Source organism: Aquila chrysaetos, chromosome 15, assembly GCF_900496995.4.
Source record: "Aquila chrysaetos chrysaetos chromosome 15, bAquChr1.4, whole genome shotgun sequence".
NCBI lineage: Eukaryota > Metazoa > Chordata > Aves > Accipitriformes > Accipitridae > Aquila > Aquila chrysaetos.
In genome coordinates this window covers 10,721,789-10,749,273 of record NC_044018.1, presented here as the reverse complement: position 1 = coordinate 10,749,273, position 27,485 = coordinate 10,721,789, and the positions used below count along the sequence as shown (strand labels likewise).

The following is a 27,485-nucleotide window of genomic DNA, read 5'->3' as shown; positions in this document are numbered from 1 at the left end:
CCGAGCTTGATGCCCATTTTAAAACAGGAGTTAAACTTAGCTGAACCTGTTGATATAAGCAGGCAGGACAAGTTTTGAAGGTGGAGGGAGAGCTGCATTTGACAGGCATTATCAGAATACCAATGAAAACTGCATGCAGACATGAACTTACAATGTTGTTCTACTCTGAAAAGTGACTATGCGATAATCATACCCTTCTTAAAAAATACTCCCTGTTTGATTTCAGGTATAACTTCTCTTTTGGTGAGAAAGCTTTGCCTTTTTATTTTTATTTTTTATATGTGAGAACAAAACAAATGCTTCCAAGAGTGGTTGATGAACACACCGGAATAAATTTAACAGGACAAACAATTAACTGCAGAAATAGTCTTCAACTTTTTGCGATTGCGTACCTTGGATGTAACTGCACAAAGATATGACACGGGGCAGAGTGCAGGAAATGCGAAAAAAAAAAAAAAATTACTGCATTTTTGTGAAAGCAAAAATCCAAAAGACCTCAATTTCCAAATTTCAGATTGATTAGGTAAGGTAGCAAAAATTTACCCGTAATCAAGGTCCACTTCATTTGGAAGATGAAGAGGCAGTACACATGGAAGCCAACAAGGTTGTGTCAATTTTCAGAGTACAACTGTACGTTCTGGCCTTTACACACTGATCTAGTACATGATTTTAACAAACTATTATGCTTAGTTCACACTGCCAAACAGTCCAAAATGGATTAAAATCAGTATTTAACAATTTCTGGTGATAGAGGTAATCCTCTATACTGATCGCAGCTTATTTTCTCAGAACTGAAAAAAGTCTTTTAACATTTATCAAATGTGAAACAACACAAAACTTCAAATGTTTTGAATTTTAGATAATGCCTTCCAAAATTTGGTTTAAGTATAGTTTTCAGTAATATGAAAACTATTGTGAGAGTACTTCGAAAAGAAAGAAAGAAAAAGATTTCCATCATAACCCCATTGTCAGATGTTCAGAACTTTCTCAAAAGCCTCCATTTGGGCTGAAACTTTCCATGCTTGGTCTCAGCCCAAAGGTGCACTTTGTAGACCTGAAAAAGGAAAAAAGGTAAGTAAAAAAAAATAAAACGTGCTGAAACATCCCCTTGCCCAGTTTTACTTCGGGTATTCAGCACTTAACCGTGAAGGGGATACTGAACTGTAGATGTAATATATTTAAATTACTTTTAACCTTGTAATACATATCACTCACACATTTCTCACAAAGTGTATTTTGGTAGGCACTTTTAAATTTTTTCCTGTTTTATTTGCACTAATAGAAGTACAGGGGATTAGGTTGCCTACTACATGCACAAAACTGTGCACTGAATAGTTACTGGAGCAACAGGCAACGCAATCTTGAAAATACATCCAGTTTCATTGTATGATTTTAGCATCCAAATTAAATGACTACAAATATTTGCAGCAAAAAAAGGGAAAGTTTATCAAGTAACCTCAGGGTAGAGGCATTATCTTCTAAATATACTGTAGGCTGTGGTGGGGTTTCTTTAGATTTTTTGATTTTATTTTATTTTTAAATTTTTTTAAAAAGGTTGAGCTCCCATGTCATCTAACTAGCTCAAAATTTTTTCTAAAAGATTACTACCATCATTCCTTAAAAAATACATCCGATAACAGAGAGCCACCACTGACAAAGCCTTTGCTACTTTTTACAAATGCTTTTTCTTTTTTTTCCACCACCCTGGTGATAAACTACTGTCTTCCTGGCAAAGCATCCGGGCCATGAGGTAGTAGGCTCACTGATCAAAAATCACCTTTCAATACATTTTACATGGAGAGCTTTGCTCACTTTTCTACTTGATCATAGTAAGGGGCAGTAGTGAAAGTCACTTCACTGTTAAACACAGTATCATCTTAAAACATCCTTGAAGTGGTAGTACACTGAAGTAGAAACAAAAATAATGCACCTTTGCTTGTCATACTGTAGAAACTTAATAAAAAAAAGGATCAGTAAGTCTTACTGGGCTCTCTATCGGGCTTCTGCAAGGGAAGAAAAATCAGTTGTTGGCCCGATACTGCAAAAAGTTGAGTGCCCTCCACTGTCAAATCAATGAGCATTTAGGCGTGCTCTTCCCCTTTCAGGAATGGCCCCTCTTCATTACAAAACTGTTTAACAGCAAAGGTAATGTGACATCTCTTATGCAACATATATTTTACACATAGAAATACATACACACATACAAACAAAAAGTGTTTTTTTGGTTTTTTGTTTTTGTTTTTTTTACCTAAATGCAAACTGGATGAGGATCCATGTGATGAAAGTGATGGCGGTGGCGTAAGTGAATGTCCTGGCGTTTGGCTTGGCAGAGGCATGCCTATTGGACTTGGAGAGGAGGAAAATCCCAGACTATTGTAAAATGGCTGCCCTATGGGTGCTAGGCTGCTACTAGATCTTTTGTACAAGTCAGAGCTAGTAGATAGAGAATCTCTCCTTGTGGCACTACTACTTGCAGAACTGCCAACTGAAGAAGAAATAAAAAGACCCTAATTACACAGTGTCAACTGAATAAAACCTATCCCCAACTACAGCTGGGCAATAACAGATGCGATCACAATAATTACAGCAATCGTTACGACAAAGACAATTACTGTGATAACCACACATACTTTTAAGTAAATCTAAGTGGGTATAAACATACCACTGATAAGTAATTTCACCAATGCCCATGTCTTTCAACATTTCATTCTAGACTTCTCACAGTGATATTGCAGTAGTCTATTTTAACCGCCTGGCTTCAGGCTTTGGGACAAATATGGAATTTATGAGATTAGATTACACTGTCACTTTATAGAATAAATAATTCTAAAAATATTTCCACTAAACTCTTTGATACAATTTTCTCCACCATAAATTATAAGTCAGACAGTGATACTTGATTTCAGGAAAAAGGCTAGAGACAATTGGTTGTTGTTGTTGCTGTTGTTTAAGGCTTCAGAAAATAATCTATGTTGCTGTTCAGCTGTTTCTGAACTTCCTCTTGTTTGTGAACCCCTCACCTGTAGGAAAAAAATGACTACTTAAAATGCCCTACAAGAATTATAGTTCTCAAAGAAGTGTTTTGAAAAGATATTGTAAAGAGGGAATAGGCTAAGAAGAAGACGAAAAGCAGAGCAGAGATAGGAAAATTACGGTGAGAAATAAAAATGTAATTCTACTGCTACCAGTATTTCTGAAAGACAAATTAGACTAGAAGCTTTGGATAACAGTGTATTAGTGAAGGACTGGTTATCCTGCACAGCATCATTCAGCAGGGCGATGAACAGTCTAGGATAAATTAGGAGAACAATAAAAAGTTTTTAGAAATGTTAAATTCTAATATCTGTTGCATACTAGTGAAATATTAAGCTAGAGTGCTTATTTTAAACACTGGAACATTATTATACTCATGAACAAAACCAAGATTATGGGTATTTTTGATAACAAAGATACTTTTAAGCTGAATTTGGAACATTGATTTCTTCTTCAACTTAAAAAGGAAAAGGTCAGAATTTATACTTCCATAATCTTTACCCATGTCAGGTACCTTCCTACTAAAGCTGGCAGCATGGCCCAATATAAAGGTCGCCCGATACTTCCCATTTTAAGACACTAATTTGTTTTCTCATAACATTATCAACTTCGCTAATACTTATCATGGCACGTACCTGCTTGGACCAAATTTTTCAAAGAAATTCTGCCCAAACAACACTGCCATTTCAGAAAAACAGGCAAGGAAAGATGCTTTATCCTTGGCAAAATAATCCAGCTACCTATTATTTGAGAAGTTAATGCTTTCACGTACTCAGTCCAATATACTAGCAACAGGAGACCTTTATTTTCATGCTCTCTTTGACTGAGCTAAAAGTCTTAGCAAAAGCACACTTCACACAAGTTCAGCACAGATCTGCTACAGACTCATAGCTGAAAACTTAAACTCCTGTCCATACATGGCACATCTGAGATGGCTGATAAAGGTTTTCCCTGCAATTGAACTTCTAGGCGTCTGTGTGCCTTGCCAAAAATGGACTCTGAAATCGCTGTCCAAGATTCCACCTTGTGTTCAGAAGGGCCATCAGGCAGTGTGAAAAGGAAGTTTTCTACTTCAAATGCAGAGGAGACAAAAGCCAAACACAAGAAATAGACCGGGAGGGGGAAAAAAAAAAAAAGAAAACCAAAAAACGAGAAGAAACCAGAACCAGGAGGAGAGAAAGGTCAGACAAAGGAGCCAACAAGGAGACTGCAAGAAAAACCGGCAAGCACTTTCAAAACCAGTGGGACTGAGGATGAAAAGAAAGCAGATCTGAAGAAACATTAGGCTGTAGAAGGTGTATGTGACTGTGGGGCAAAAAGACTGGAATAGTAAGCTGATGATGGGAACATCACACAGTACAAGCAGAAACAGAAATGTATTTGGGAGGGGGAGGGGAAGCAGGAGATAAATGTTGCCTGGAAACTGGGAAGGAAGACTAGAGGAGAAGCCAGAAGGAAAAGATACTGGACTAACTAGGCAAGGAGTTTGAGAATAAGAAATCAGAAGAGCAAATTAAGGCAACAGTTGAAAGAAATCTCAAGATTTGAGACTTGCTCTACAGGTTCTGGCTCAGCTAGTTAACCATGTGAATGTTAATACAATGCTACATGATGGATTGTTATTTTTCCAACTATGAAAAAAAGCTAAGCAAACTTCAGCTTTCTTTCAGGGTTTCTTACTCAGCTAAATTACTGCAGCTTAACAAGTTACCATGAACCAGCTGAGCTGCATTTTCACACACACACAAGCAAAGCTCACAAAACCTAGAAGATAATTTGAATTAGCTTACCCCTCTTCACCACTGTTTAAGCTAATGCAATTACTTACACTTGTTATGAGCCAGAAGTAGGCATCTGGAAAGCTGCTGTAGTTGATCTAATTCTTAGCTACCTGTTAAGCTGCAGTAACTTATCATGTACCTAAACTTTTAAAATGGAGTACAAATAACTTTATATTAAAAGAGCAGAGACTGTAAAGTATATACAGCCATTTATATTGTATGCTTGCCTCTTCCTGTTTTTACTTTGTTGTTCAGTCATTCAGCTAGAACATGCTCACCTTTGCTTTTTTTGCAGAGCTATTTTTTTTTTTCCCCTGCAACAACTGAAAACGTAAGGGCAAGAAGTGTATTGCATCTGTCAGTCTTCATGGCTGTATTTTAACTGAAATTCAACCTTTACAACACACTGAGGGGAGTTACAAAGAAGCTGAAACTTTGGCAGGTAAAAAATTAAACTTGTTTTTAATTTGCCTCAACATGCATTAATACCATTTGTATAAGTATTCATCTGTGTAATTCAATTCAAATATACATACAGCTCAGGAACTCTTGAAAAAATAAAAAAAATCAGGAAGCATTTTTTAAGTGGCTGTTACGGTAAGTACCATTTATACTTGGCAGAAGGGCACTCTCAATATACTTTTATTCCAATGATACTACTAAAAATATTTCAGGTTTAGATAGCACCTTTCATCAGCACTTCTCAAACTGCAAAAGCATGGGCTTGCTGCTTCCCTCTGGAAACTACCACGCTAATTAAATCACCTAGAATACTGCTGCAAGATTTCAGCATATGCTGTCTATGCTGAAGACTTTGGACAAAGCTCTGGAACTGACCTTTACTACAAGAAAAATGCTTGATCTCCTGTGCCAGAAAGAACTATGCTGATTCTGCTTAAGTAGATACACAACTAAAATTTTTATTTTATGGAGGTCCTTGTGATAATGCTGGATAGACTTTTATGACTTAAAACTACTCTATCTAGAGACTTAAAATAGGTGCACTGCATTAAATATGCAAACATACTTATCATTACTATCTATCAATGAAATGAAACTGTACCTAGAGTGAAACACAGCTGCGAAGAATTCACTGAAATCCTGCAAGTAGCTCAGGACAAATTATATTACAAAATACAGCACTTGGATAGCCCAATTACTTTGTAAATAAGTTTCACCTGCTGTGGTACTATGGAAAATTAAGAAACCCTACACAACTCAGTAGCCTCTACATTTTGGGGTTTTTAATTTTTTTTTTAAATTAAATATGGTATGTTTAGAGTCTCCTACTCCACTCTTTAATATCAGATACTAGAGAGGATCAGTGTAAAACTTGATTCTGGACTTCCTAGCAGTAGTTTTGTTAAGATAAATAATTTTCCAGATTATTTTACGAAAAACAACACTGAAAATCTCTGTGTTGGTATGCGGTATATTTGATGTCATTATTCTCCTCCACTTAGTTACCAAATAACAGGTACCGTCTTTTAACACTGAAGGGTGTGTTTTTCCTTCTTTTTTCCCCACATATTAAGCTAACTTGTAATAATCTTCACTTTTTACATTTCTTTCAACATTTCGTTTTTTTTTTTAAATTATTTCCCTTCGAGCATTTAACTTTGTTGAAAAGAATACTGTTAAGAGTACATAAATCTCCCCCAATTTCTACCCATCTGCAAGGTACATAAGATTATAAACATGCTCTGCTGAAGAAATACTACTATTAATAATAATTATTCAGTGCCGTAACTTAAGAGATTAATAGCCAAAGGAAATATTCTTTAGAAAAGATATTTTGCTTGCCTCACTAGTACCGAATCTGAAATATAAGAAAACCTACCTTGCATGTTTAAAAACTGCGAGTAAGAAATTTCTGCTATAGAGCAGAAAAATTATGGCAGTGTTGATTTTTTTTTTTTAAAAATACAATCAGGTTGATAATATTTAGGAGCATCTGTTGAAATAATTTAAGGCCCCAAACTTGCACAGAACTATTTAACTTAACTGTTTCTAAGACTGTACCTACTAGAGTTAACAAGGACTATTCTTGAGTATTAAGTCTTTCTGTTTTATGAATCCTATAAAAAATGTTATGGAAACACAGAACTTAAATATTAGATAAAATTTTGAAAGTCATATGCGATTTAATTTTTTTAAAAATTAGGAATTTTCCTGACATGAAAATTACAACAAAAGAATGAATCTCAAACATCATCAATTGTTATTTTAAGCACAGAATGAAGACTTCCTTGAAAATAAAAAAGCTTACTAAAAACAGTAACAAACTTTGGGGGCAGAGTACAGTGCTCAATACGTAGTATTTTGGAGATAATCTATGACTACAGGATATTCTTCAAAAATGCATCTTGTATACAGAGCCCAAGTGAATTTAAAAAAACCCTTTTTCTTCCCCTATAATTTGTTTTACACTTGAATAACCTATTTTTGCATTCTTTTTAGAAATGTATGTGTATATAATATGTCTGGATACAGATACGGTTCTTTGCTTAACACAAAAGTCTCAAAGAATTTCCTCACTATGTTAACAACCTACCTGATGAGCCAAATCCACCAAGTGCAGAGCCGATAGCTGCTCCTAAAGAGCTGCTACTTCCAAAGCCAAGAGATGTGCTTCCTGGTTGGCCAGGACCATGTGAAAAAAGGGAACTGCTCTGGGAGTTATTGGTCAAAGAGTTACTGCCATAAAATGAATTGGATTGTAGGCTACTATTTGTTTGCTGTTGCTGTTGCTGCGGCTGGGCACCAAGTGGCCGAAATAGACCGTTCGTGGCTCCTGCGAGATTGTTTGCTGTTCCTCCAGCTGAAGCAGCTGCAGCTGTAAAACAGATGTTTTCAATCATAATTACTCTCTCAAACATTTCTGACTGAAAATGGACTATTCAGATCTAAATCATATTTTCCTGAAGCCCTCTTAAACAAGCAGAAATTCACACATTAAAGGACTAAAAGAGACTTTATATAGTATTACACAGTCTTAATTACCTGAGAAAAAAAAATAAAGACAGCATATGTTGTAGGCTAGTCAAGGTTGCAGAACTGTTAATGTAATTGAGGGAATTTTCAGTGTAAACATGTAAGACATTACCGTTTACTGAACTGTACTTTTATATCCAAAGTTGCAATAGCAGAGTTGCAGCTAAGAGTCAAAGACATTTTCAGCTACTAACGTCAAAAGCGAGTTCTGCACAAAGAAGCTTACAGATTAACTTAAAATCTAATTTTCTGAACAAATTAATTTAATTAATCTGGTGTTAGTATTTTGGATTTTAATTTAACAAATGTAATGAATACAATGGTTCAGTAAAGTAGTACCAGACATTATCCCTGATAAAAAGAGAAAAAGAAAACTAGAGACTTTTGATATAACTAATTCTCCTCTTCTGCTGTCCATTCTACAGTTTTCTTCCTTGCCACACTTTACTGGAGAAAATACTTTCAGGAGAAAAGCATAGCAAGGCCCCAGAGCACTCCATCATCTTCTGCCAGGCCGAAGCAATGAAATGATGCTTCCCAGAGGACACCATTTAGGGATTGATGAGAAGTGCATGTTATATGCATGGGGAGAGGGAAAGGGGAAAAATGTTCTTATCTGACAAGCAACAACATTTGCAGAAACATGCCTGTATAGGTATGGGGAGAGGAGTGTAAATTTGAATTAAAAAAAGGAAAACTACATCTCTGAGACATAGCAGTCTCTCTCAGAGAAAGGGAGGCAACAGAATAAGAAAGAGAGCATGTATGGTATGTCCTTCACAACTAGAAAACTTCACAGATGCATACAAAACACATCAACAATATCAAATACTAATGAACCAACATTACTATTAAGATTCAGTACAGAAGTGGAAGAAACCTCCATGCAGGATCAAATACTTACCTGCTTGTGCTGCTGCAGAACTGATTATAACAGGAGTTGAGGCCACCAATCTGACTGGTGCTCCAAGGCCAGTTCTCGCTCCAGGGCCTACTACTAAGGCACCAGTCTGATCGTAATAGGCAGTGGGAGCTAGTACTTGATAGCCTACACAACACAGAATACAAGAATTAGTAGTACAGATAGTCTCATATAGTCAGCATTTCTTCTCTCCTTGAAATATTCTGACAACAAACTACATGGGCATAAACAGCAATTCTGCCATATAGCCTTAGAACATCAACTGGACATTGAAAGAAAAAACAGTGAACACAAAACAGTGTGACAAAATCTTAATTTAGAAATGCTCTACATATTTTTTTAAAACTAGAGTAACAGCTAAATTTAGTAGTCTAAAGTTGAATTTTATTTTCAACGTTAACAAATTAAGTTTCTAACACCATAGTGAAGAGGTACAGGAACAACAAAACTGGCCATATTTGGATCATTATTGAATCAACTTCTTTCATCAATTTAAAATATTCTACATTTCTCTTGTACTCCCTTTGCACATGGAAAAGGTATCGAAATCTGTACAATTAAAGGGCTGAACTAAATGCAAAGTTGGCAATTCCATACATTACCTAGCCACACTTACAAGTCCATCTACAAAAAACACATTAGGAAAGGAATGCTGTATGTGCAGGAACACCTTGGACCAGTCAGTTTCACAGAAAAAGAATGACTGTAATCCAAGTATAATTTCATTCAGCTGACAGTTAAGAGTTGGAACTGGGGGAGAAAAAGAAGGAGGAATTGAAAAAGGAGAAAAGCAGCAGTAGGAAGGAAAACAGGACACAAGATATGAATGAAGGAAAGCAAAAGAGAGCAAAACAAAAAACCATTTAGGACAAGAGCAAGAGAGTTAATTTTAAAGCTCTGACACTTTATAGTGAAGTAGAAGAATTGGAGTAAGAATCCCTAAAAAAATGGAAGACAAGAGCTAGGATAATCTAAGAAAGGGTGCTGACAACGAAAAGATAACACCATCTAATTTTGAGGTTGACTATTCTTATAAAGCAATAAAACAAAACCCAAGAGAATTTCAATATTCCTCCCATGTTCAGATATATATTAATGCTATTAAGAAAAAAGTTAAGATTGCAAAAATCACACATCTATTTTTGTATGTGTAAGAACCAAGACTTTGCATACTATTTTAAGTCAGTTTCCATGTATGTTCAGAACTAGGTCTAACAGAATTCTCTCTGAAATACACATGGACCTGAACATAAAGACCTGGGCCTCTAATTCCAGGTGAGTACCTCAATCGCCAGGCTTCCAAGTCATATTTTCTCCTCCTCAATTTCTAAAACATCTGTGTAATCTCTTCTGCCTAGCTGCCTTGCTCCAAAAACAGAGCTGGAAACACCATCTGCCTACTGGCCTGGTGGTTACGGTACTGCAGGGAAGCTGGAGTCAGGTCCAAATTCTCTCACACTAAGAAAATCTGAAGGTATGAAGGAGACTCAGATAGTAACTGAACAGGAGAAGAGTAATGAGACCCCAGATCTTTAGGTTCAAGTCATGGTTCTGGAGATGAATGCACTATACTGCTTATGAAAACTTGTCATTACTATCATTCCAAACCTGTTTGTTCTAACCGCTCACTACTTGTTTTGCATTCCAGGTGCATCTACCTTCCTGTGCTGTTGGTGGGAAAGAGAAGACAGTTGTCCTCCGCAGAGTTTGTCTGAAAGTTTGGCTAGTTAAAAACAACCAGAACAGGTTCATAGAATTGAATTGGTTAGGAAACCTTCACTATAGGTACCACTGCCTCTTCCACCTACAAAACTGTGTTGTGCTCCTCTACCACCTTCACCACTAAGAAAGGTCGCTACACTACCAAGGCAGGGAAAGGCGAGAATGACTGCTGTCTGTTTTACTGTAGTTCTGTAAAGAACACAGCATAGCTTATTAGAAGATCTGTGACACAGTAGGAAAGCTCTTTATAAAACCACGTATGTTCCTGCAAACATTAGCTATGTTTATTTACTAGTACCTACATAATTTCGACTTTTACTCATAGCGCATTCAATTGATAATACCATGTTGGTCCTGCCATTTGTTACTGCTCTGTCATATAACACCACTGTTTCAGAACTCAGAATTGGCTAATACTTAACAGTATTTACTCTGTCCACCTACCCTCTTCAAATGTTCAAACCCATGGATAATGCTATAGCTGTATAAAGAAGGACTGGGAGCCAAACCAAAAAAGATAACTTATTGCATAAATTAAATTTACTGGGATTAATACTAATGGAGTTTAATAATTTTAGATTTTCTAAAATAATTGACTAGTATGACTGCTGAATTAAAAAACGGAAGCAACTTGCACTTGCTCTTTGCATTACAAAATGCCCAATTACTCTTGATACTTCCTTGCCACTATCTTATCTGTGATGCCACCCACAAACAGGTCATTTAAAGTTAGTAATAATAAACTAGGTCATTAGCATCAAGATACCATACATCGCAGAAGGTTCAGGCTATGCATCAGAACTGGTGGATGCTTCTATGTTCCTCATCTCTGAAATGAATACTTTCTGACCTGGAATAGGAAGTCTCCCAGCTTTCTACTCAAATCTACTACACCAAAAGCAATGTAGGACTATTCGTGAAATTGCTGAGAGCTTGCTAAGTGCATCTGCAGCCTCAAAGGTATAAAATTACTTGCTTTGACATCAAAAATACTATTTCAGAGAGACCATCTCAGATCAGATTAAGTAATTGAAGAACACCTCTCATAGCAAAACTTAAGTCTTCCGCTTTCCCTTCTTTCACAGTATTCTACAAACTCTGCACTCCACCCCAGAAAGATGAGCACAAAGATAAAAACTATTTCCCAGCCTTCTCTCTTATCAAAGATAAGATGTGACTTGCCAGCTGATCTCCTCTCTAATTCCCTCTTTCCTCCTGTTTCAGTTTTTATTACTTTTCCAGCACATCATCAGCATCTCCCTGTGGCTGTGCAATTTCCCCTCCAAATTAACAACTACCAAAGCTCATTTCAGTGCCTTCACATTCAAGCTTACTGTGGTCTTCCACTGCAACCAAAAAACTAAAACATACTCTTTACTTCCTAATCAGTTCATATCACACCTTTTATTTTAGAATTCAACTGCTCTGTCAACACTTACTGTCTCCAGATCAGTGGGGAATATGAAAGTAAACAATCTGGTTTACCAATACTGTGCTTTGCTGAAATGATTTCTAAATGTCTCCAAAACCACAGACTCTGAAAACTTTCTGTATTCTTTTCACACAAACCTTAAATGTTCTTAAAGAATGAGAGGAAATCTGTTCTCTTGGCTTGTGCAGCCCATTCTTAGTGTTGCTCTTATCCATCCAGTAATTTCTTCACTGTCTTTCACCGGATACTTCACACTCTCTTCTCACATTTTTGTATGTAATACCACAAAGCTTTGCCCAGATCTCCTACTCCCTTCCCTCTATGTAATTTCCCTCGCTGATGACACCCAAACGTATGTCAGAGTTTGTCACTTCTCTCTACTCAATGTAACAGATGTGATGCTTCTTACTGCCAACTGAATTATCTGCCCCTTTTAACACCACCATCCTGACACCTCTCTCTCTCCACTCAGGAGCATAACCTGCAAGTCACTGTAGAGTCCTCTCTCCCTAAGTAGGAAATTTACAGCTTCTTCATTTTCAACATTCCCAAGATCCCATTATTCTCTGCATACAGATTTGAAAATTTATTCAGCTCTCAATTTTCCATCTTTCCTTAAATGCTGAAGTCTTCACTTCAGTCTCCCAAGCTCACCAAAACCTGAACCACTATAACTTTTCATTTGTTCTGATGAAGATATGCACAGCCTTATCTCTGCACTTGTCCTCTCACAAATCAAATTCAGAGCTTACTATCCTCCCAGTAAATAATTTATACTTTCTATAACCATTGTAACTTTGCCAATACTGTAACTCCCTGTATGTCTGCCACAATTATATTTGAGTTCTATTTCATACTACCTGGAATGCATGACCCACTGCAATGTCACACTTCAAATTCCTCTAGGTAATAAAAAATGCAATGCCAATAGACAGAAATGGTTGATTTTATTGTTTTATACAAGTTTTTCGGACAATGCAATTTATGTGCCCACCTGCGTGCTAGATGCACCATTACAGTCAGTGCTAACAGCTTCACTTGCATGAATTCAATAAAACTAAGTTGCATCTGATCTAGCCAATGCAGTCAATGAAGCCTCCGGAGGGATTGAGCTGACGGGCTGCTAGACATCTATTGTAGGGTAAGCTGAGCAGCTCTGCAGCCTCTGTACAGCATGTCCAGCCGTTGTCTGTGATGAGGCCTGGTTTCATTCATAGAAAAGAATGTATACTCATCATATTATTATGAAATTGGGAGTACCCTCTGACTTTGTCTTGCACATTTATTCAATCAGAAACTGTCTGGTTTTTAAGAATCCTTGTAAGTGAAAGACTTGCTAAATTAGGACTGGAAGAATTTAAAATGTAATTGCGTAACTCTAATGCAACATATATTTCACTTTTGATAGTTTTAAAAAAGAACCTGAATTTTTCTAAAAAGAGACTTAGAAACATTACATGAAAAGTAACCTGGATTTCAGACAATTTCTCTTTGCACTTAGGATGAAATATGTGCCTTACATGCTACATGAATACACCTCCCTAAATTAATATGGAAATACTGGAAATATCAAATTTGAAAAATAAAACAATCCCACAGTTGGGATAGCTCATTAATTTCATCCAACATGAAGGCTGTGGCAAGAAGAAAGCAGCTGAAAATTTGAAGACAGCAGTATGGATGAGCTGACTAATATACTCTCATTTATTAGCTTGCAGTGAAGCCAAACTACAAATGTCCTCTCTGCAAAGAATATTCAAAAGCTTGAAATTCAATTTGGACCTACACTTTCTTGTAAAACATCTAAGTCCATTGAAACAAGAATTCCACACACTTTCTGCTTGTTTATTACGTTGTATGTGTTGTTCAGTGGTTAGTTACTATCTGGGATTCACTTAATCACATTTTGGTAACCAGATGTAATTTAGTGATCTTGACTCAATTTTATAGTAAGTGAATAGAATAAGGCACCTCTGGAGCAAAACCCACTTTAGGATAAATCAGGTAACTAAAATAGAGTCAGATGAATCAAGACTAAAAGTTCCTATTTCTCTTCAGTAGCTATAAAAGGAGCCTTAAGTATCTAGCTCAAATACAGACATCTAAAACAGTATCATGATTCCCATCTAAAATGGCTTGTATTCATTTCATCATCCCATATCCTCCTCCTGCACCTAGAAAGACAAATCACCAGCGCTCCCCATAACTCACTATGAAACCAGCTTATGATGATTGAGAAGACAAACGTCCTTTTTGTTTATATTTTGAGCCCTATTCCCTGTAACAGTGTGGTCAGTAAGGCTGAAAGCCAGTTGCACACAATTCCTATTACAGAACAGTCTCAAATATGTTCACATGAATAAAGTTTTTCTCTAGCCATTCAGGCATGCAGCAGATGGGACAAAGAAGCAGCCTACAATGGAAATTGAATAAAAAGGTTGCTGCCCTCATGGAAAAACCTCTTGGGGGCTCATGGAGGAGGAAAAAAGTCTTCAGGTCCAGTCTTCACAGGACAGACTCTTGCATTACTGAGTTTATGTATGTGACCACTCAGTATTACTTTCAATCACCCATTTGGGGAGGGGGCCTTATTGTGGGTTTTAAGAACTACCCTTGAACTAAGACAGATACTTTTCTTTTTGAAAATAATGCTCTTTTTACATCTTCCCATAATGAAGTCACAAATTTGGGCTGGGTCAAGGTCTTAGATGTTGATCTGACTCAAGCTACATGTCACAGGCTTTTTACAAGGCACGGACCACCCCATAGTCTTAGAGCTCCATGTCGAAAGCAAGACCTAATAACTAACTATAAACAAACACACACCCCCCACACCCAAACATACAAAAACTGGTATAGCTAAGCCTTTGAGGCTTTTGCAAAGATGCTTATAGCATCTCTGGTATGCCTCAGTGTTTGCAGGCCTTCTCTGCTGCTTTGGTGAGTACAGAGATACCACTTGACAGGTGCTGTGACAGCACACTTTGCTGATTCTCAGGTGAAATATGCTAAAAGCTGAAGATACTACTGCATGAGAAGAAATAAAAATGGCAGTTTAAAACAAAAAGGACAAGAAAAACACAAGAGCCAGTCTGTTCTGCAGCTAGAGGTGTAAAATCCGATCGTGTGAGGCAAAGTGCACAACGCAGTCCTGGAGCATCCAGCAACAAATTAACTCTGACTTCCCATAGGTTGTGAGGCATTTCACAGTAGTGCTGACAGAGGAGAGAGCCTGTACAAGTCAAAAGCATTTGCAGCTACCATCAACATTACCTAACTTAACTATGTAAAATCTTAACTTTCATACTGAAGAACGGCCAAGTATACTTAAGTTTTCTTGCTCAGGTAATTGTACCAAACACTTAAAAGTGATGCTGAACTTCATGCTAACACATTGTGCATTTATGACACATGTACTGAGACTCAGAATAACCATCCCCCGAATAAGTCAGAAGCCACGCATGCTAAAAGCATCTGAGGCTCCAAGCTTTGGAGTGCTTCCACTTCAAGCATGTTGTGATCTTCAGGGATGATTAAGCAGTCACTTTCTTTTAAATTTCCTAATTTTGGATTCTGAATTTTAGATCTATTATTGTTGTTATTGTTATTATTATATGCCACAAGTAAAAAATAACTTCAGAAAGACAAATTAATACTCCCTGTTGCAGAGTAATGAGACAACTCATGACGTTTTAAGACAGCGTGTATATGAAATTATCCTGCAAAAATCTACGATACTCCTTGTGTACACATTTGTAACAACAAATACAGAGAAAACACTCCAAATAAAAAATGCTAGAGGAATTTCTTGTGCTCTAAGAATCCCGTGCCAGTATTTTAATCCAACTGAACAACATAAAACTACATAAAACACAATTTTAAGCAGCTTATCATAAACATAACAGGACTTTGATAGTTAATCTGTTATTTAATAACACCAATATTTTAACTTTCAGTGATTCTCTTAATCCACTGATAACATACATACCTGGCATGCCTGTAGCAAGACCCTGACCAAAAGCCAAAGCTGGATTTGCTGCTGCAGCTGCTGCAAGTGACTCTGCCTGCTGCCCTTGCTGACCCTGATTGGGAGTAAGGGGGCGCTGAGTTGCTCCAGCTCGCAGAACCTGGAAAAGACCAAAACAACACCCTTTCCTTAAAAGCTAAGAAAGCAAGCCCATTATATTCTGAAAGAGGTCTAGAACAGTTGCTTTGCATATTTGATGCCACTTAGCTCCGAGTTTCATTTTGGGAATACTCCACCTTATTGGTTTCAAGGATATATACAAAGAATAAAAGGCATAAACTAGTTTGCTGACAAATGTGACAATAAAGTATCTGGTCTGCTCTGGACAGCAGAATCATGTATGTTCCATTGATAGTAATGATTATAAAGCAAGGAAGAAAATCTGTAAGAGTGATACGTTTATGATCACATTATCTATTAACTGAACACATGTCCTTCCCTGATAAATGCATTTGTTTACATTATTTTCAGGCAATTAATGATTTAAGTCTGAATACTTCAGAGCCTGTAGTAACTCATCTAAATAATTAACACTACACTGCCAACAGTGCTGTAAAAAAATGCACCCACTAAGTTTTAAGAATTCATATAACACTCCATCACCACGCAACACAGGCTTATTTTATTATGTTCTGACAGCGTATCTCTGGGAATCCGATTGAAAAGCAGTCTAAATTCTTGCAACTACTCTATTCCTCTTGGTTAAAATAATCTTTTCCAGGTCCAAAATAAGAGAAGTACAATCTATAATATATCCCCACAAAGTATCTCACGTGCTTTGCAGAAATTGAATATTAATTTTATGGAGAAAGCAAAAAAAAAAAAAAAAAAAACCCAAAACAAAACACTGGAGGGATGATATACATTCAGTTATGAAAGCAGTTCACTGATAACAATAATCAGTAGGAAGAAAGATCCACCTGAATATTAAAGCAGTGATGAAGCTACTCTGGAACTTCATGGTAACTCAAAGTCACTTCTCAAATTTACAAGAATGGCATGGAACTTAACCATATTGCCAGAAAAAAAAACCCCACCACACCATTTACATTCATTCAAGCATAAGATCATCATAAGATTTCGGTTTTCCCTTTGTGGAAAAAGGCCATTTGTTTATACTGAAAGATCATATAATGGTTTTAAAAATGGATCCAGAGTAACAATAGCAAATTAGCTTTTTTTTTTTTTTAGTTACTTAAAGAAATGGAATTTTCAACAAGTTCTTGTAACAATTGCTTATTCTTGATTTAACAAGGCAAAAATAACATATGGCACGTGATGATGTTATAATACAATTATCCTCTCACAGAAAAGTATGCAGGGTAATCCTTCTTCCCCATGAAACAAAAAAACTACTAATAACACCTTTATTTCCCTAATTTTTAAAGGGACAAAGAAAAACCTGTAACATTCCATTTCCCAGCTAATTAATAAAAACACCAATAATTTTTTTCCCAAGCTTAAAAGAAAAAATATCCTCCTAAAACATCCCTTTTCATCCACTTATGTTAGCTTTCTAGATTTTTAACTTTACATTAATTTTTGAGTAACTGTGCAGATAGCATTACCTAGACATAAACATAACAGCACAGTGACCTGGATTAAAGGAACTATTTTTCATGGTTTTTATTTTAAAAATTGGGAATGCAAAATAAGCTGAATATTAAGTATTGCAGTAAGTGAATTTTTAAAGACAATCAGTAATATAAGGAAATGGAGAATTTTTAATATTCATTCATTATTTGATACAACACATCTGAATTATGTAAAATTTTCTAGAAGCTGATCCTTATATACTGAGAATATTAAGGTAAGGCTTTAAATGTGCATCTCTTTTTTATGAAGGACATACCGGCTGCTGTCCCTGTTGTGCCTGTGAAGCCGCTTGCTGATTTGCTGTGGTATTTGCTGCTGCAGCTTGCTGCTGAAATAAATTGGCTGGATACACCCCCCATGGAACACCATAATACTGAGGCGGAACCACAGCAGGACCTAAAACCAGAAAACATGATTATTCCATCTGTTTCAGCTAGTTAAAATAATTGTTTATATTGTTTGTAGCATCCCTCATTAGTCTATCTTCTATACGTCAAAACAGGAATCAGCATTAAAAAGAAATGAATTCCCATATTAGCCAAAATGATATATGCACACATATGGGTTAAAGGATTCACATCAAACCATACCTTCTCTATGAAAAAAATAAACACCCTTGTGAGACTCAGGTGACAAAGAAAAAACTTAAAGTAATCAAAGCTTGTATACCAAAGAACAGTCAAAATCAGTTTCCATAGTTGGAAAAAAAGATCACTTCAGAACACCACAGAATGAACCAAGTTCATTCTCCTGATAGTGATACACTGAGACTTTGATCACCTATTATTCCTCCTTTCTGTACGCTTCCTTTGCTCATAAACACAACTATTGCCTTTCCCTCCCCTGCCTACCACATCACGCTCTTCAGAGTGAGCACAGTTACCTCTTCCAGTCTATTGATAAAGAATCTGTAGAGAAGTGAGCTTTCTATGTCGTTGTATTGTACACATAATGCATTATGTATACATATATTTTAGTTCTTTCTACTGCCTTGCCTGTGAAACCACCAACTGGAGATAAGAGGGTTTTTTTCAAAATGCTATGCTCAGGTCTGAGCTCTAGCTGGGACTTAAAATACTCAGTAGTGTTGTTTCACAGTGATACCTATTAACTTTTTAAGAGATTTTCCTGGGCTTGGGGTTTATCTGTTGTCTGGGCCTTTTAGCATGCTGGAGGTCATCTTTATTCTCATGCCCACTGGGAATGAGAAAACCTGGAATTAGAAAATTAATGCACCAAGTAAAAACACACAAGGAAAGGCTAGCTATCTCATCTTTCGAAAACAATACATACTACTACTGTCAGATGAAACCTTATTAAGGATAAACATTTTTAGAACAGAAGAAACCTAACTGTTGTATACAAAAGTCCAGTGGAAAGAAATACTCAGAATCCATATATAACAGAAACTGGATCTCTTTACATTTTAGTGAAAATTTTCAAACCCACAATATTAATTTTCCTACAAGTCCCTCCTTCCTAGAAATACATGTACAGAGAATAAACAGGATGGATTTCAGCTTTTTTCTAATTCCGTTCAGTAAAATTATCAAGATAGACACTAGAAAGTGTTCAGTTACCTGCTAGGGTAGCTGCTGCAGCTAATCCAGCTGCAGTGTATGGGTCAGTACCTGGAGGAGCAGCACTGATAATGTATGGGTTTGGCACAAAAGCAGCTGGAGCCAAGCCTGCTGAGAATACGCCTGCTACAGTAATAAACAGAGTTTAATTATAGCTAACATACTTAGCAAGCATCGTCATATTCAAACTACATCTGTTAAAATCAGAACTGCTTGTACTTTCGAAGTTTCTAAGAGCAGGTACACCATTACAAAAAAATCAACACTTCTATGTCTTCTCACCAGTCTTTTCTTACTAATCGCAAGGCCCAACAGCTTTGTTTTGCTGGATCTACAGACTCCAAGGAAATTTCTCTCATATGTATCTACCCACCCTTATATAGAAGAGATTATTCTAAGTGGAATTTACCTTGTCCAGTTTTAACTATCTAAAAGTTACACTAGTCTTACAACTAAATCTGTATCAGACAAATCATCTAGTGTCTTAAGTGAATCTGCCAGATAGAATGAATCACCTGCTAGAGATACAAATCTCTTTTCACTGACAATAGGGGGAAAAAAATCTAACCAGGTAGTTTGAATTAGATACCTAGGTTTTAAACAGCCAGTTATGGGATGCTAATCTTACTTTCAAGAATCCAAATTTGATAGAAAGGATCATAATGGAAGGAGACAACTGAAGAAACTCAGTCAAACAAAGCAACGCTACCCAGAGTTTCCCCTGTCAGTCAGGTTCACGTACTTTCTCCAACACTGAAGCAGCAACTGGTCCAGCAAGCATAGCACACCAAGCTATGTTCCTCCTTCCAAATAGGCGGCTTCTTGCTAAATTTCTATTAATATGCATATCAGAGGAGGCTGCATTTCAAAGGGGCAAGATACAGCTGACTGCTCAGTCCGCACTTTATACAAAGTAGGGGCTTCTCTGCACTGTAGAAGCCAAAGACAGGACTTGTGGATTTGCACAAACGTCTCAATCTGCCATGCTCCCAGCTCTGAGGCTGTATTAATCAGCCACATAAACGCTAAAGAGCTGCCACTTTTAAACCCCAGCTACAGGGTGCTGATCCCTCTCTGAACAGACCTCACAATCTAGCTAAACAAGCTGGTGGGAAAACACAACTGTCACCATATTGCAGGAGAATATGGACACATCCCTTTGGAGATGCTGCTTTCTATTTCTGTCTGCCCTTCTGATCCTGAGAACTCTTTTCCCCTCAAAGAGGAAGGAGATAGGTGCACACACCTCAACAACCTAGTGGTGGAGAGTGGGAAGGACAGGAATCTTTAAATCTGCCCTACAGTGTCATAATCTGAAGAGCTCCTTCCTTAAATAACAAATCGTTTCCATGTGAGTTCCAACCTCCCTCACCCTAAACACACAGCTTCCCTAGAGGCAGATAAAACTGTTGTCACTGAATTATAGCCTCCTTGATGAGTTGCCAGCACACAAAGAACTTTATGTCTTTAATTAATTCACTGGATTACTTTAAAGAGACAGAAAAAAGTACTTGCTAAAGAATTAATTCCATCACAGAGAAAGGTACCCAACAAGAATAAAGAGCTATCTGCTTAAAAGGTCCCATTAACGAAGAAGAATGAATTAACACAAAAGTCTGATTTCAAAATCCTACTATACAATGGTTTTTGACTGGATTATCAAAAATACTAAACTGCAACAGAACAACAGAACTATTTTTGTTATTTTAGTAAATAAAGCTAGTGTTTCTATCACTACTTATAGCAGGAAAGCTTTTACTTTTTCTCCCATCAAAATTCAACTATTGTGCTACACAAGCAAAAATAATTTTTATTTCTTTGTGAGCAACAGTTCAAAGCAGGCAAAAATTTACACAACAGAAAACTTTCTCTAAGGACAGGACAGCCTTATGCAGTCATTCTGAGCAGTTTTCAGGAGAACTACTAAAATGGGCCAACTGATCAGTATGTATTTGAATTAGAATACCATGGGTAAAACTGAAAGGATTATACCAAAGCAACACACCCACTTTTGCCAGGGATGCCTGCTGTACTTTACAAAAACCTCACCTATGTGTGGCTGCTGAGCTGCAGCCAGTGCGTATTGCTGCTGCTGGGCTGCTGTTAACTGTTGAACAGTCAGAGCATTAGTCCTCTGGAAAAGCTATTGGAAAAGATAAAAAAAGATGCATTTCAGTTTTCAAAAGTCAGGGCTATAACATACTGGGATTTACTTACAGAAAAAGATTTTAAACCAAGATTCTATCCTAATAAGTTACTAAACTAGAAAATTATGCACCAATATTCTTCTAGATTAAATATACATTTATTTGCCTTTGACTAAGTCACAGACAAAATAAAATCAAATGTATTATATGCTTAAATGACGGATTATCGAAGAGGATGACACACAACTTAAAGGACCAATTTGCCATGTTTTCAAGTCCAGTACTAACCTGCTGCTGAGAATTGTAGTCAAAGAGTCCTACAGTAGCTCCTGAAGAGTCCATTTGTACCTGATTGCCAGGATAGTCAAACTGTAGAGAATCAAGACCAACTTGTTCCATGGCATCTAGATTCTGATTTTCTGGATTTGAGAATTCTTCTACCAGAGGCTTGTGGGCTGTAGGATTGGGAAGTGGACCTAATCCTTCTGTGGTGCTGGGATTGGGGCCCAAGCGTTCAGCTACTTCTGTTGGGGAGGCTTGTCGACTTCCAGGGGTACGACTGTTTAGAAGAAATTCAAGATAGGCATAATTTTATTTATTTTTTTAAACTTCAAGACTATACAGCTCTTCAAATCACTGAGAAAAACAAACTCATCTTTGAGGCTGTTTTGAGTGAAATGGAGTGAACTGTGGTCACCTGTAACTTTTGGGATGGCTCTTTATTGCATTTTGGGAGAAACAGGAATTATTAGAAAACTTACTGAAGAGAAATTAAAAAAAAAAAAAAAAAAAAAGGAGAAAAAGAAGAAAGGAAATGGCTAACTGCATCTCACGCCAAAGGAGAGAAAGAGACAATAAAACTTCAACTGGCAAAGACAAACATACAATATAGCAAGTATCTTTCACATCTCAAAAGCAAACAATACATTTTTTACCTTCAGTAAAATGGACTAACAACTGCCTCATTTAGCATTTGACTAAAACATTTCACTTCCTAAACAACTCATTTAACAGACTACACTACAGCAGATGATTGGTCAGGAGAAAAAAAGTGTTCCTAATATAATCGCATTGATTCTGTCCCAGTTTCCAAGAATTATTTATTTCCAAGAATAAATATAGCCTGTTGTTCCAGAAGAAAATCTTTAGGATGGAGGAAAACATATGTGTTTTATTTCTGTTGACAGTAAGACAGATACTGAGCTGGAAATTGTTTACTATGCCAAACCCCTGAAAGTTCAATTTCTAGATATGAAGGGCTGGTGGTGACTGAGATGTAGACAGCTACACTTACACATCTCTAGGTGCACTAGTGTTTAAATTCCTATCAGAGGCAGTGAAAATCTAGTCAATACCGTTGACAGAGCCTAGACAGCAACTCAACTGACCAGTCACTAGATGTTTACTTCAGGGTAAAAGATGAATTGTTCTCATCTCCACCAGCCATACTGACTAAATCCCCACTGACTACAGGGGAATTTCTGTGCACCTATAGATGCCTACAGGCAAACACCTCAAGAGAGATGTCAACAGATTCACATCCTAAACAGATTCCCAACCCTGTATTTGGTTAGATTCAGGGTACCTTAATTTGGAGCGATACTTCACCTTCTGTGTCAGGCTACATTGTTTAGACTATCAATTTTTACTGGCAAAAAATCTAAGTCAACTACTAGGAAGGAGTTGTGTGACAGAATCTATGATCCCTTAACACCATTATTGTGTTGGCAGAACTCAACTATGTATTGTTTCTCAGGAAACAGACAACTTCCAGTTAAGTTTGCTTTATTTGTGAAAACTGGGCTCAGATGCAAAATGCCATCTTGCGGGATGAAACTACACTTAGCCGAGCAGTACACTGCCAGACCAGTGTGGTACACTGCTAATTCTAGGATAGAGACACAGCCTTATACTACCTGTTCTCCTCCCTCTTCAGGGCTCCAAAGTTGAAGTACATCTGTTCCCCACTGAAGCACAACATTAATGCAAAAAAATCTGCTAGAACTTTGGTATTCACTGATTCCAACCCTAAAGACTGTGTAGCTAGAAAGCAATCTTTTAGTGAGTTTATTCAACAGTACTGTATGATCTATTACTTTGGACAAAATACTTCAAAGATAAAACAGTTACACTGGATTTATTTTAATGTAACAACCAACCTCATGACAATCATCTATAACATATTGGCTACCATCTAAGTATCCTAGCTAGCAAACATGTCTTGCTCAATGTACAAAACTTGAGTTTGAAGCCATTTAATATTCCTTATTCTTCCCAAATGACATACAGTATCAACAAAGTGAAGAAAAAAAGGAAAAAAGGCAGTTATTTCAGTACATATTTTAGTCTAAAAAAAGCTGCAAGTACAATAAAAATACAAGGAGGAGGACAGGACAAAGTTTTTTTGTTAATACTTATGTTTACCTAATTTAAGTTGCTCCTTATATTGGTGCTGTTCTGTTGCTATAGTTAAAGTTGTGTCAATACTTCAATTATAAACCTCTGTTTGGAGGGCTTTATACCACCAGTTTACACAGACCATTTAAATTAAATGGCTTTTTTTTTTTTTTTTTTGGAAGACATTTACTGGCTTTGGATGCTTTTTTGCACTTGTGTATTTTTTAAAAATTTCTCTCTTTAAATAACACAAAAGGTACTACACAAGCAACTATTTCAAAATTGAAGTAGATACTGGTAAAGAAAAGCAGGATAAAATTTAATCTGCATTTTCCACATGTAATATTGAAGGTAACTGTTTATTGTGCGTATTGCAGCATGCATCCGAACGGAGCTAATTTGAGCTCTCAAATGTGCTTGGTATTATATTCTTTTCAATAATATGTCTTGAAAAATAGATTTGAAGGATCCCTCCTAAGCCTCAGGTAAATACATTTGTTAAAGTCTAGGACATACTTACATATGGGATTCAAACATGCATTTTAATATACTTGTTCAATTATGAACTAATGAAACCACAACTATTCGGTCACGTTCATCACATTAATACAAATTTATGAGCAGCACTCTAGTTTTCTGATCTTGTTAATTCTTCTGTATGACAGTTACGAATGCATCACAGTCATTTAAAAACAAAGATTAGTCCTTTAAAAATACCCAATTTAAAATGCAGCTTAGTATTAGGAAAAAACCATCTGGCTGTGCTGTCATATAGGAGTTCACAGTTCAAAAGCTCAAGCTTGGTCCAATTTCCCCCCCCCCAAGTAAACAACCAAACCACAACACCATTCCATATTGTGAATAGATGACATTTAACTATGTGAATAGGGAAATACATTGTTTTTCCTTAGTCAAATAAATGGTTTCTATCAAGACTTTTGAGGGGAAATAATTGTGTTAGGCTGTGGTATCCACTAGCAAAATTAGAAGGAAGATTAAAATTCTGTAGGACTTACTCTCTACAACAACAATCAGATGCAAAAGTTATAGAGTATTAAAAAGAAGCAGAGAGAGAAAGGAATTTAGTTTGAAATTAAAAGGGTTAAAGTTTTCATCCCTCTAATTCACCACATTTTGAAGGTACCCATTTACTTTGAATAATTACTATATTAAGATGAATTTGTCTCATGAGAAGTGACACACACATTAATGACATCCTAAGAAACATGTGGCACAGTGGGAAAGGGAGGACGTGAGGTAGGAAGAATAAGTCTGCAGCTGGGTAATGTTTAAAGCTGACACACAAACCGGAACTGTAATAATGCCCTTAAGAGACATGCTCGTCTTCTTGAGAAACAGTTAAAAGCTTACTTAAAATCTTTGCAATCGGCATCCATTCCATTTGGCAAACCTCTGCCATTTATTTTAGTAACATCCTCATCATCTCCTTGTTTAAGATCTCTGTTTTTGTCCTCCTCAAATGGAGAAGCCTTGCCTTTCTGATCTCCTTTCTCAGGTCCATCTGTTTCAGCATCTCTAGTGCCCTGAGGAAAAAGAATCTGTTTGATTCTGAATATTGAACAGAACACAATAGGAGCACCACAAGGTGACCTAATTCTACACTACAGCGCACGTAAACGATACAAACAGTTTGTTTTCAATGAAATTGCATTTGGTGGGTAACTTGGTCATCAAGTTTCAACCAAATGCAATTAATAACTGCCAAAATGTGAAAAGGAATGCCAAGATTTATAATGGAAGAGCTAACTCAACCTTAACTATAGCGGTGCTGTTAAAGCAGTAACACTTCAAATTAGATAAAGTTTATTTTATAAGGTTACAACATCTAGTACAAAACAAACCCGTATGAAAACATAGAATAGGAAGATCTAGAATAAAGCCCATCACACATTTTAAATTATTTGCAATCTTTTTCCTATCTGTATTTAAAGGTGTTAGGAAAGTACTTTTTAAAGACAGCTATTTAGTCAAGATTCCCAAACCACTTCCCTGTTCTGCCCACTCCAACCAAGACAGACAGACAGATAGCAACTACACACTTCTTTCTAAAGAGAAGAGTTAAAAAAGGAAAATGGACAAATAGAGTAGCAAATACAACCATGTAAGACAGTAAGACCGTAGTGGGTAACTAGGCACTTAGCACACTGCATTACTTACAAAAGCTCCTTTCCTAAACCGGGAATCCAATTTATCAGCTGGAGAGGAACTTAACACATATTCTACCATGCTCACTCCAAGGCCACCACTTTCTGATCGTGGAGACAATACAGCATTTACTTCACTGTTTCCATGAAAACCCTGTCCAGGCTTTCTCTGTACCATAATAGGTTGGGACATAGAATGGTCTGTTAAAAACAAACAAACAAACAAATAAAACTATTTAACTTGCAATGGTTTTGCATTTCATTACAGAGGTGATATTAAACAGGACCAAAATTAAATTCAATAAAAAAATCCAAATCCCAGTTTCAAAAAGTGTTATTGGCACACAACCACCAGTGTAGGATACATTTTCACAATTAAAATTGAAGGAAAATGAAATTTAATAAACAATTAAAATTTATAATACTAATTTACTTTGAAAGAACATTTAGTAAACACAACTGATTTTTCAATACATATATGTGAATCACTCACGAGGAGTTCCCCATGCAGTCTCTCTCCACTCATCACCAAGGAATATCCCTTTTTGTCCATCTTTTGCTGAATCATCAGGTTCCCAAAACTTTTTGGCAGGTAAAAGCTGTTCCAAAAGAGAAAACGGTTTTATTTAAAATAGGCTTATAAATGGGCAAAAATTAGCAATACTATTAAAAGGATATGCAAGTAATTAATTTTAGATACTAAAGTCAGCATTACATAAGGAAGCACTCATTGCCAAGGAATAATTATAAACACTTAAAAGTTATGCTGTTACTGAAGCTGATGCTGTATAAAGAAATTGCTCAAATGACCCCAACCAGACTGAGATTCTGAAGTTATGAGGGAGATATACAGAATATAGAAACAGCTGTGAAAAAAGCTAATCAAATTAATCCCTGTGTTAAACCGAGTTAATCTTCTCAGAAACTTTAACTAACACTGCCTTCTTTCTGTGTTCACTCAAAAGCTTGGCCTTTAATTAATACTATCATGGTAATCAGAAACAGCAGCAGTTCATTGTAAAGTTATGTTCACTCAGAAACAAATCACATTGCAAATTTTAGAAAGCAACTAAAACACATGGTGGCAAGTCAGCTCCTTTAGACCATAGGGAACTGCTGATTACAAATCTGTGACATTCAAATTTGAAGTTCCACTTACCAATGATTTCATTTAGCTGTATGATTTTTTTTCATTACTACTTCTAAAGCAGAAAGTTTCAAGTCAGATCAATATCACTTCTTGTACTGTCTTCAAGGACAGAAGACCGAGTATGACATGACAGAAGCACCACACAAAACTACCTCAAATGTAGCATTCTTTTTACATTTTACTACTGTTATTTTATTCCTCTAACTTCTCCCATTGGTAGCAGTAAAACTGCCAAACTCTGCATATGACATTTTCTCTTGAATATGTAATTTAAAAACTTGTATTTTCAGACTATGTATTACATCTTTTACAAGGTCCATCAACTGAAACTGCAATGAAAACAACTTGCAAAACAAATTGGGAAGAGCTCTGAAGACAGCATTGTAATCCATCAAATTTTGCAAAATACAACTTTCACTTTAAAATTTTAGATTTTGTGAATTTAGAAAAAAACAAATGTAATCTGATAAAGCTTTGTTTACAATAAACAAGTATGTTCTAGAGCTTTGATTCTCCTGTTAAGCAACTAAAAAATCCTT

At 36.4% G+C, this 27,485-nt stretch overlaps 1 protein-coding gene across 12 annotated transcripts in view; it reads right to left on the bottom strand.

Moving 5' to 3' along the window:
• Window positions 1–27,485, bottom strand: part of PUM2 (pumilio RNA binding family member 2) — a 77,481-nt gene that overhangs the window by 15,628 nt on the left and 34,368 nt on the right. For 6 of the 12 annotated variants that reach the window (XM_041128738.1, XM_030036872.1, XM_030036873.1 and 3 more), the window contains 11 exons: window positions 26,290–26,395; window positions 25,810–25,997; window positions 25,003–25,175; window positions 21,523–21,793; window positions 21,137–21,230; window positions 19,088–19,213; window positions 17,764–17,903; window positions 15,873–16,011; window positions 8,713–8,856; window positions 7,369–7,650; window positions 2,249–2,485 (listed from right to left, as the gene is read on the bottom strand). In XM_041128738.1, coding sequence (XP_040984672.1) covers window positions 2,249–2,485; window positions 7,369–7,650; window positions 8,713–8,856; window positions 15,873–16,011; window positions 17,764–17,903; window positions 19,088–19,213; window positions 21,137–21,230; window positions 21,523–21,793; window positions 25,003–25,175; window positions 25,810–25,997; window positions 26,290–26,395 — 1,900 coding nt within the window. The remainder of the gene's footprint in view (window positions 1–2,248; window positions 2,486–7,368; window positions 7,651–8,712; window positions 8,857–15,872; window positions 16,012–17,763; window positions 17,904–19,087; window positions 19,214–21,136; window positions 21,231–21,522; window positions 21,794–25,002; window positions 25,176–25,809; window positions 25,998–26,289; window positions 26,396–27,485) is intronic. The other 6 variants (XM_030036871.2, XM_030036867.2, XM_041128740.1 and 3 more) reach the window with 3 other exon arrangements.